The sequence below is a fragment of the Xenopus laevis genome, chromosome 7S (assembly GCF_017654675.1).
Source record: "Xenopus laevis strain J_2021 chromosome 7S, Xenopus_laevis_v10.1, whole genome shotgun sequence".
Classification (NCBI taxonomy): Eukaryota; Metazoa; Chordata; class Amphibia; order Anura; family Pipidae; genus Xenopus; species Xenopus laevis.
In genome coordinates this window covers 34,962,347-34,974,413 of record NC_054384.1, presented here as the reverse complement: position 1 = coordinate 34,974,413, position 12,067 = coordinate 34,962,347, and the positions used below count along the sequence as shown (strand labels likewise).

The window sequence follows — 12,067 nt, the reverse complement described above, 5'->3', positions numbered from 1 at the left end:
CCAAAGAAGAGGTGATTAGTCGCAGAGCGACTAAATCTCCCTGAATCTCCAGGTGTGCACTTACTCTTAAATAAAGCAATATAATGTTGTTGCTACTGGCACAGATTTATGCTAACTTAGTTAAAATCGTGTAAAAAGCACGTCTTATTATAGCAGAGAAAATAAGTATAAAGTAAAACTTGCAATTAAAAGCATATTTCGATAATATAATTTCCTGATGATAAATCCTATGCATGCATATAGTCTAAAAAGACATTTAAACAGGCCCGGATTTGTGGCGAAAAAAATAGCGGCAAAAAAATAGGGGCGGCATGCCACCCAGCCACATCCTAAGGAGGACTGGGTGCTCTGGTGTTTGAGAGTGCGCTTGGCGGGTTTGTGTCTAAGAGGCCGGTGCTAGGACCCTGTGGCCACAGGAGGGGGTGCGAGCGTGAAGAGTCCGATGCTGGCCTCAGGACGCCGGTTCCTGAAATCCGGCCTTGTATGTAAGCCATAAAAAATTAATGTAAAACTGCTCAGGGTGCTTTTCTAAGCACTTTTGCACTTTTTTTTTTTGTTTGTTTCAAATTTATTTATTACCTTATATAAGAAAAGCACCCTAAACAATTTTGCTTTTTTTTTAATTACATAGTTTACATATCTATTTTAATCTGTATAGTAAACCGTTCTTTAGTCTACTGTTGTATGTATTTCTTGTCTCAACGGCCACCAGGGTACTCAATGGATGAAGATGAAGAATCTGAAGATTCTGTATTCTAGTGGGCACTTGTGCCTTAACAATTTGTATAGTAATTCAAAGATTAAAGCAAAAGCGGCATAAAGAATTTAAAGAAACAGCAGGTTATTGAAACAAATTGGCAGACATACAGTATCTAGGCAAGTTCATTCCTTGATTTATTTTGAACAAGCTCCTGCCTTGTACTGGAAAAATTGCATCAGGTCTTTGCTTTGTTAGGGCTGTGAGGGACACAGAAACAGGAGTTTCATTTCTGAAATACAGCCATTTGTAAGTGAAAACCCTTGCTGTGAAAGGATTACATTTCAAAAGATAGTAAAGTAAAAAGGAGTGCAACGTCTGGTTATTCAGCTGCCCATCAATATGGATTCCATGGCCTTTCATGCATAGGAATGCAGGGTTACTATGAGGCCTCACCTTCTTGGAACCCCCAGACACACTTCTTATTCTCATATTTCCTGAAATCTTTCATAACATTCTTTTGAGCTAAGGTGGATACATTGAGCAAGGGCCCATATATCATACAGTCTAAATCTGTAGTGTATAATCAAAGGTGTTAATATATAGTTAATATATAGTTAACTGTTGTCAGTTTATCATACATGTACATGTAAGGAACCATCTCTGCAAAACACCAATTAAGGAAAGTCCTGGAGCTCAGGGGCTCATGACAAGGGATTAGAATGACCAGCAGCAAGATTACACTGGTTTATGTTTAAAGACTGTCAGAATCAGATGTAGCTGTGATTGGTTGTGAAGAAATGAGTTAAAGAAAAACTATACCCCCGAACAATGTAGGTCTCTATAAAAAGATATTGCATAAAACAAATCACTTGTAAAAGCTTCATGTAAATAAACCATTTTCATAATAATATACTTTTTAGTAGTATGTGCCATGGAATAGTAATAAATAGGAAATAGGAAATTTCCATATTAAAAAATAATATTGTAATGATACCCTGGTGGTCTAGCAGCTTAGCCTTGTGGTCTAGTGGCTGGCGGGGACATCTGCCGCGTGCTTCCTTTCTCCTTCAGCGCCGGTTCTCCTATGGTGCGCACAGCCACACGTTTCCGAGTTTACACACCGGTGTAATGAGTCATTGAGCAATGGTGCAAAATTCAAAGGTTTTAAAGGGGCTTTGAATGAAAACCCATTGCCCATTGTTAGGTTCTATTTAGCTGGTTCCTGGCCTATGTATTTGTAGTGAATTCTGATTGATATCCTGGTTTGACCCTTGCCTGCCTGCTAACTACTCTGAACTCTCCAATCTGACCCTTGCCGGCCTGCTGACTATTCTGCATTCTCCAATCCTGATCCTAGCCCGTCTAACCATTCTTTGAACTCTGCCTGCACTGACCCGGCTTGTTGGACTATTCTTGTAATCTGCTTGTGCCGGCCTGCCTGATCACACTTGTCTGTCTGGCCTATGTCCCGAGCTGTGTTGTCTTCCACCCAGTATCCTTGGTAAAACGATCTTGCCCCTTTGCTCGTCCAGAACCTTTTGCTTTGCTCCTCTCTTATTAAGACCTGGCTCCTCCCGAAGTAAAAGGCAGCTGTTTTAGGCAGAAGCAAAACCGAGACCAGGGAGCCTAGCACTGGTTCTGGATTTAGGGTGCTGAACGTGACACGTATTTTGTGAAATGTCAGGAGTTTCTCTTTTTTATGTTCTCATATTATCTATTAATAACCAAATGTGGATGTTTTCCTGCATGCACTGTTATATTGTGGTTTCAGGTTTGGTTATACAGTATAAACATCAGAGTCTGCATGGTATTATTCATGTTAAATGAATTTCAAATGCTTGATCTGTTTGCCATTGGGGTCAGGAAGGAATTTTCTCCCTCTTGAAGCATAATTGGCACTGGCTTCAGGCTGGGTTTTTGCCTTTCACTGGATCAAAACAGTGGATATATGATCATGTATTTTAAGTTTTATTTTTCACAGCAGCAGTAGGACGTTGCCAGAGTACTGCACAGGTAATTTTAGAAGAGGGAGAAAGGAGCTTTTCTCCTGTGACTACATGGTGGGTTGATTGATTGATACAGATGCTACTAGTGCTTGTGCTAGGTGACAACCTGCTTGGATTCCCTATCATCGAAACACTGTAGATTCAGGGCCACCAGCAGGGCTGTTAAACTTCTCACATGTGAGATGCAGCTCTCTGAGGAACAGCAGAGCATAGTAGTGATCTCCTATGGAATCCTTTCTTTGAATATTGCCTTGGTGTGAGGCTGGCAAAAGGGAGGCCCTCCATCCCATTCTCCATTGGAATCATGTGGATGCAAATGGTTCTGTTCTATTTTGTAACTTCTAAATACCAAATATGCACATTTTTAGCAACAAAAAAAATGTAGCCTCTAGTTCTTTTGCTTCTTTGGAAGAAATATCTTTGCAATATTATAGAACATATGTTCCCAAGATGACTGTAATTATAATCATAGAAATGTCCTGAGCTACTGTTTTCTTAACAGAAAGTATCTAGCAAATGAGCAGCCTACTTTACTACGTTAGAAAATACTGCAGTGGATCACATCACGTTTTGGAAATAAGATCACACAGAAGTCCTTTTACAAGCATTTTAAAATTATGTTTATAGTGTCATTATCACTGAAGTACATGTGTACATTATAAGCTCTGAGGGGACCTATTTTATATTCTGTTCAATAAAGGAGAAAACTGTAATAATTACATTGACCCTTCTTTTGAATAAACACAAGTACTGCAGAATGATGAAACAGCAGACAAGAGTTTTTTTATAAGCTTTCAAAAATGTACACAAATAATAAGGTTAGCACATCATTACAGAAACCATACACACTTGTGTTTAATAGTCACCCTTCTATATTTATTGTACCATTCAATTTACCAAAAGGGGTTTGTGAATCCAGATCAATACAACTTCCATATCATATGTAACATCACACACCTGATTCATATAAAGCCACTTTATGCACAGAAAGACTCTATTCTTCATTTTTTCTCTATAATATTGACTGGAGTGAGCACCTTTGGTTTGTTTTTTTTACACCTTTGGTGTAACTACCCAGTTAAATATAAAGGTGGCTCTCCCAAAGTTCCTTTTATATTGCTAAGAAAGGTCCCTAAGATTTCATAAAAGTATATTCTTTACCTGAAACCATTTCAGTGTATGATGTTACATATGATATGTAAGATGTATAGAGCTGGATTCACAAACCCATTTTAGTAAACTGAATGGTACAATAAATATTGGAAGGTGAAGTTCAAATATTTAGAGCACAGTGGTTTACCCTGAGAAATTCAGTATGCAAGGTTTTAGAGCAAAAGAAGGTAGATTGATCTCTGTAGCACTTCGGTTGTGATTTTCACATATGGAAAATTGGGAGTAACCTGGAATTACATTGTGGCAAAGAGAAATAGTACTGGGGCATGTTACCATTATCGGGGCACATTCACTTACCTCTGAAAATTCGCCAGCGACGGCTTCGCTCACAGCGCAACACTTCCCCAGGTGTAGATTTGCCAGGACAATGCTAATTCACTTAAATCCGAAGTTTCTTCCAGGGCGCCGAACACTGGCAAAGTTGCACTAGCCTTACTGCGCCAAGCGAAGTTGCGCTAGCGTTGCCTAATTTGCATGCAGTGGGAAGTTAAAGTTCAATGGACATATATGTTGCAGCAAATACATTACACTACACAAGCCCGGGAAACCTTAATAAAAGAAAGTAATTATTTTTTTTATTCCTTTATAAAAAAAATTGCTAGGAATGGGGTGTAAATATTAGTAAAACGCTTGGTTTTCACACTGCAGTTGTTATTATTACAAACAGAAGCTTATGGTTGTCATGTGGCAGATACAGAACAATGACTTGTGAGAGCTTGCTGACTAACAGGCACTTGGGAAGATTAATCATATTTGCCTATAGTTAAGTACGGAAACCTTCAACTCATCACTCGCTGTGGGTGTGTGTGGGGGGGGGGTCTTCCTCTTACCCACTGTGTAAGAGAGCCAAGAAAATGAGTACGATCTTGCATTCTTTTGATGTATCAAACAGTTATTTCCATATTTTATTTGCTGTACGTGATAACCTAATAAAAGTTAAGTTTAGGTCTAGTAATCCAAACCAACCAATTACATGTTTTACTTTCCAACAGGTGACCACTAAATGCCACCTTCTGATTGTTTTCTAAACATAAACCAGACAGAGCAGCAGGGGCAAGCAGAAAAAACACGAATAAAACATGTTTTTTTCTTCCAACAGGTAAACACAGACCTTTTACTCAAGGAAAAAGAAAGCCTGAAACAATGCCTTGGTTGTAGCTTCTCCATGAAGGGGGCAGGGAATTCTTCCCCACACTAGAAAGGAAGGAACAAGCCATTGACATTTCCCTTTGCCATGGATAAAATACCAAACCTGCCTATGGATTTTAGAGATATTTTGAGAACTGTCAGGATGAAGGCCAAATATGCACTGTTCGTGGGTTTTGTGGTGGTTCTGGTCATTATCGAGAAAGAAAACAAAATCATCTCAAAGTAAGAAACATTAGCAAATAAAATGCTGGGGCATAAAACTTACTTATGAATACAGCACATTCCAAATTTATTATTTATTTATTTTAAATAAATAAATAAATAAATATGTCAACAAATAATAAAACCTTTATTACCCACAAAAGGGCACAAGTGTTTAGTAATTAGTTCAGATGTGCATTGGCTGTGAAACCGCAGTAGCAAGAAGTATGGGTAATATAGGTATTTGCTTCTGAATTGATAGGTTGCAGGAAGAGACCTCTCCAGGCTTTCAGTCCCATAAACACTCACAAGCAATAAAAAACAATCATTTTGCTTTTTTGTATAAAAAGGTACCTTTTACAGATGTAACATAACTTTCTGTAAAGTTTATTGTGTGTATAATCATCTTTGCTAATTGAGAGTAAGTAGAAATTACTGAGCATGCGCTGTTGGGTGGATGAAATTTGAGCTGAGGAACATGGTCTACAATGCTTTTTTGGCAAGTGTCTGGCCAAAACCTAAAGCAGGACCCCTTTCTTTATCTGGGCAACCCCACCCTCAAAAAAAGATATATTTGATGGCATGTCGGGTGCATTAAACCTTTGGCTTTAGTTTCCCTTAAAACTGACCTGTACCCCAGACATAAAAAGCTGTATAATAAAAGTCCTTTTCAAATTAAACATGAAACCCACATTATTTTGTTATTAAAGCATCTATACCTGTTATAAATGCATATGAATATCTCAGATGTCAATCATTTATTGTCTACCCCTCCTATATGCCTTAAGGTGCCCATAGACGAACAGATACTTTTCGGTGCGTGTATGGTGGGAAGCGAGTTGACTGATATTGGCAGAAGACTTGGATATCGGTCGGCTCGTCGATTGGGTTGGACAGAAAATTTTGATTGGGTGCCTTTGAAGGCACCCAAACATCGGCCATTGTTAGTGCTGTATCGTAAGAGACAGGTAGAATTCTATTGTTTCTACCTGTATATCTACCTGTATATCTAACGATTCAGCTCTACACGTGTGTATTGAAACAATCATAATTGTTACATCTATGGCCACCTTTAGGCATAGAGCTGGGGCAGGCAATTAGGCTCACTTTCATGCTGCATTTCCTAGATATCACTGCAATCCACACATTCCCACTCATTTCTCACCATTAAAATTTGTAACCAGCAGGGGCGCTCCACCAATGAGGCGAGTTGAGACACTCGCCTCAGGCGGCAGCGCCCCCTGGTTGCCAGGGGCGGCAAAAATGCCGCTCCTAGTAACAAAGAGCCGAATTTCCGGTTTTCAAACTGGAAATTCGGCTCTTCTAGTGCAGAGAGCGCAATTGCGCCCTCTGCAGTAAGCGTCGCGGACCGCCCCTGCCCTCTCTGGCGATGTAAAGGTTAGTGCCGTGGGGAGGGGTGGGGGCGGCGAAATAAGGCCGCCTCAGGCGGCATAATAGCAAAAATCACCCCTGGTAACCAGTGCATTTGCATGTGCATCAGGTCTCCTATTCTGATGCATAAACAAGATTTTGGGATAATGCAAAGCTTGCCATAATAACAGTGTTTACAAAATGGCACCTGCCTGCTTGTTGTGATTGTTCATTTCTAGATTAAAGGGAACAAAAGTGAAATCATTTATGTAGTGCAAGTACAATTTATCTTGCTTGACTTACATGATAATACAGGATTTGGAATTATTTCTTAGGGTGACAGGTCCCCTTTAAATTGATTTTGTATCACTCATTGCGTGAGGCCTTTGAGTAATGGTTCTGCTCAGCGTCATCAGAGCAAAGTAGGTCACTCAAGAAAGAAAATCCTACTGGCTGATGACTTACTATTGGGGGTGGAGATGTGTGCACTATCTGGCCATAGCATGTTACAAATGACACATTATCCAGTCTTTTTGTCATCAGCCAATAGTTTCTGCTGGATGGAGTTGTATCTAGGATTTTCTATTATAAAACAAGGCACACTGCATGGATTGTCTCATAATAGTTAATGCTGTACACATGCCCAATTTAGTAAATATGAGTTTTAAATTATTTCCTCTGTTTTTATAAGTATATTTTATTAGTTTTAATTAAAGCAATGTTCATACTATATGTAACAGATGCCACTGTTTTCTTGCCTTGTACTAATAAATTGCATTTCATTTTACTCTACAGGGTATCAGATAAACTTAATTTGAAGCAAATCCCACAGAACATCTTTGAGGCTAACAGTACGGAGAACGGTGTCTACTTAGAGAATGGTTCTCTCATGTCACTCAATGAGCTTGACTCTGCCTTTTCACAGTTCAGGAACAAATTAGTAAATGTTACTCTTCAATATGGGGGAAAGCAGCCATTTTTTGAAGATCTTCCAAAAGGTCCTCGCCGACATGTACTCCTCATGGCCACCACACGCACTGGCTCTTCTTTTGTAGGGGAATTTTTTAATCAACAGGACAATATATTCTACTTGTTTGAACCTCTCTGGCACATTGAAAGAACGGTATCGTTTGAATCTGTTGGTGCCAATGCAGTGGGTTCAGCAATTGTCTACAGAGATGTCCTTCAGCAACTTTTCCTATGTGATCTTCATATTCTGGAGAGCTTTATCTCACCACCCCCTGAAAACCACCTTACAAGATTCATGTTTCGAAGAGGTTCTAGCAGATCATTATGTGAAGACCCCGTTTGTACTCCATTTGTAAAAAAGGCCTTTGAGAGGTACCACTGCAAAAGTCGGAGATGTGGCCCCCTGAATATGACACTAGCTATGGAAGCCTGTTTAAATAAAGACCATGTGGCTGTTAAAGCAGTGCGCATACGCCAGTTGGAATATTTACGCACTTTAGTTGAAGACCCTCGTTTGGATATGAGGATTATCCAGCTAGTACGGGATCCAAGAGCTGTGCTAGCTTCGCGCATGGTAGCTTTTTCCGGCAAGTATGAGTCATGGAAAAAATGGGCATTGGAGGGAGCAGCTCCAATACCTGAAGAAGAAGTCCAAAAGTTAAAGGGCAACTGTGAAAGCATCCGTATGTCTGCTGAGCTAGGTTTAAAGCAACCAGAGTGGCTTAGGGGAAGGTACATGCTGATGCGTTATGAAGATATTGCAAGGTCCCCGCTTCAAAAGGCCAAAGAGATGTACAGATTTGCTGGCATTTCAGTCACTCCACAGGTGGAGCAATGGATCATCAAAAACACACAAGCATCCCAAGATAATAATGGCATATATTCTACACAAAAGAACTCTTCAGAACAGTTTGAGAAGTGGCGGTTCAGTATACCCTTCAAACTGGCTCAGGTGGTCCAGGATGTTTGTAAGCCAGCTATGAAGTTGTTTGGTTATAAACTGGCCAATGATTTAGAGACACTTACAAACCGTTCCATTAGTTTGTTAGAAGAAAGGGTTAATTTTTGGGTGACGTAATGTTCTTTTTAATTATTTATATCTTGCTTTTCTATCAAGTCCTCAAAACAAAGATGGGAAAGGAGCTGATTTGCACCTGCTGAGCCGCAAAGCCCCATCTTTGAAGCCTATATGCATTTTCCAGTGAATTGTTTCCTAAATTAGGAAGCTTTGTTCTCTACCTGCAGTGGCAAAGAAGATGCTTAAGGCTGATTATTAAGATTGGCTTTAAAATTGAATGAATCCTGCTGATGTATACAAACTGCCTACTTCGATCCAATAACTAAATGAAGGCTAGTGTAAGAGAAAGCTGGCTTCTTTTTTTAACAAAGCATCTTCTCAGCACATTCAATGTTCTCAAGCTGAATGGTTTATCTCTGCACTAAAAATGCACCCAAAGAGGTTTAAAAACAATAGGGCATATGCACAATGTGACTTTAATTCTGGAGCAGCTTTACAATTGCTATGTATTTTTATAATACTAACAATAGCTTTACATTTTAAGATAGCTGTTTCCTAAAAAATACATACTGTATTTTCTCACATTGGACAGAATGTGTTGAGGTCTAAACCTTTTTTCTATATGAAACTATGAATATGTTTTAGACATTTAAATTCAGTGCATTTGATCGCGAGAGCGCTTGTGCACTCAAACTCCCTGCCGCACTTGAAAAGAAATACCTTGCAGTAGAGATTAGTGCAGCATAAGGAGATTAATTCAATATCTTTTCTATTTAATTTGTACTGTTTCCAGTTGGGTGGAGAACCAGCTATGGCTCTGCAAGAGTAAACAATTCATGTTCCCGAAACAGAGGAAGTTTTTCCCTCTCCCCCCCCCCCCCCAGTATCACCACCTGTTTATCACTCCAAGTTATTCTAACACTCCATAAAGTCTAAGGACCTCTCACCTGTTGTCTCAGACTATAAATAGATAATGAACCCTTTTCAAAAAGGCTGCTGTTAGAGCAATGCCGTGCACTGAGGGCAGAAACCTTAGCCCAGAATTTCAAACTGGTTTATTGAAATGGTTAGCTTGTCATATAATACAGGTATGAGATCCGTTATCCAGAATCCCATTGTCCAGAAAGCTCTGAATTACGGAAAGGCCATCTTCCATATATTCAATTTTATCTAAATAATCCAAATTTTTAAAAATTATTTTATTTTTCTCTGTAATAAGAAAACAGCAGAGAAGCAGCATATTGGGTTTATTTAATGTTTACACAATTTTCTAGTAGACTTAAGGTATGATGGTCCAAATTACGGAGAGATCTCTTATTTGGAAAACCTCAGGTCTTGAGCATTCTGGATAACAGGTCGCATACTTGTTCCCGTGATTAAGGGGTATTTATGAAATTAAAACAAGCAATGCTGTATTTGTTTCATCCATAGGATTGGATGTCCTCAAAGATATAAACTCAAGGCCTTACATGTCTTTCACATAATATTAAGAAGCTACCTTAAAAAACATTTCCTAGTAAACATTATATACTCCATTTTATTTTGCATTTTTAATACATTGTTATCAGCCTCCATCTCCGTATTTTGCAGTGTGCAGTTTCTTTGCTTCAGTTTTGTGTGAAAGTTTCCCTTTCCTGTACACAAAAGTGGCCAAGTCATCAGTCAATTCCTGCCATCTTAACCAGTAAACATCTGTATCTGTTTCTAGCCCAGAGCTTATTATAAAATATGATTAAAGTGCCTGTGCCCAAATTTCTGATGGTTAATATGGCTACACACCTTAAGATATGCTTTTTTGGCTAGGTCGAAATGAGTGTATTTCTGCCCAATAAGTATTTGGCTGATTTTCAGTTACTTCCCCATACATGAGCCAATAAGCTGCCTGCTTTTATCAGCCCATTTATTGCAAGCTTAAACTTCCATAAATCATCATTGACACTTCAGTATAATATGTATACTGCATACAAAGCTATGAATTAATATCATGTCTTACTTGATATCGTTGGTATCTATTTGGTTGCAGAGTAACATTTTTTAAACTAATAATAATGTAACATCATAATCATAACGATTTCATAGAACATAGTACAGGTAGCTCGTTTTCAAGTAGTTCAGGCTTCAAAAATCTGAAATGTTCTGAAAGCTTGCTTTCTTTTTCATCTTGCCGATCTGCTTAAAGGTATCACCTGAACCTCGTTCCCACACTCTTGCCCTTACACAAGCCTAAGCCAAAAGCAGGTATGTTCCAGATAGGGACCACCTTGATACACAACTTATAACCATTTAAACTTCAAATAATACAGAATAGAATTGTTTTGCTGTCTATATGGATCTATGCTAACTTCTTCAACATCACTTACAAGATACAGGTATAGGATCCACTATTCAGAAATCTGTTATCCCGAAAACTCCAAATTTTAATCAAATTATTCTATTTCCTGTAATAATTATTTCTCTGTAATAAGAGGAACATACCTTGTACTTGACCCCATGTTAGATATAATGAATCCTTACTGGAGGCAAAACAATCTTATTGGGTCTAATCAATGTTTATATGATCTTCTAGCAGACTTAAGGCATAGAAGTACAAATTACTGAAAATCCAAGATCCCAAGCATTTTTGATAACAGGTGCCATACCAGTACAAGATTATTGTAGCAGAGAAAAATCAAATCAGTCAACTGATTTCTTCAGTAGGACTCTAACATAAGGCATTGCCTTAAGGTGGCCATACACGGGCAGATAAAGCTGCCGATATCGGTCGTTTGGACCGATTTGACAGCTTATCTGCCCGTGTATGGGGGCTTCCGACGGGTCATCCCGATCGATATCTGGCAACGATATCGATCGGGAAGGTTGGATTTTTACCCGACCGACCCGTCGGAGCCGCTTGGCACATCGTAATTCGATCGTTCGGCCATACGGCCGAACGCTCGAATTACCCCCGATATAGCCCCGCAGTTAAGTGGCATATCGGGGAAAGATCCGCTCGTTTGGCGATGTCGCCAAACGAGCGGATCTTTAAGTCTATGGCCACCTTTATTCTAGATATTTCTTGCTAGCATGTTTACAGATAGTTCCAAGAGAACATATTATATGCAGTTGCTCCCCACAAACAATGAATGTGACCTAAAGCTAAAACAATTGTTAAAGTGCACAAACTGTAAACCTTACCTATTTGTACCCCCTATATTTTTAGATAAGATGTTAACAATGGCAGATGAAGTTATATAAATCTATCAGTCATTCTGCTGTCTGTAAACTCTGCAAGGGGCTCATTTACTACCAATGGGCAAAATAGCCTCAGTGCAGTATCCTATAGCAACCAACTAAATATTTGCTTCAAGAATAATGCCTGCAGCAGGATGGCAAAATCTATATACTAATTGGTTACTATGGGTTACTGCATTGATATTGTTTTGCACAATGTTATTAGGCCTGTTAAATTCTCACTATTCTTACTATTACTATTTGCTTAAT

The 12,067-nt window shown here is 39.0% G+C and overlaps 1 protein-coding gene across 1 annotated transcript in view; it reads left to right on the top strand.

Annotated features, from left to right (window-relative positions):
* The window catches only part of chst3.S (carbohydrate (chondroitin 6) sulfotransferase 3 S homeolog), a 47,668-nt gene extending 38,201 nt beyond the window's left edge, over window positions 1-9,467 (top strand). Inside the window, exons 3-4 of the mRNA XM_018227614.2 lie at window positions 4,979-5,250; window positions 7,396-9,467. Coding sequence (XP_018083103.1) covers window positions 5,114-5,250; window positions 7,396-8,647 — 1,389 coding nt within the window. The 5' untranslated portion in view covers window positions 4,979-5,113 and the 3' untranslated portion in view covers window positions 8,648-9,467. The remainder of the gene's footprint in view (window positions 1-4,978; window positions 5,251-7,395) is intronic.
* Window positions 9,468-12,067: the final 2,600 nt, after the last annotated feature.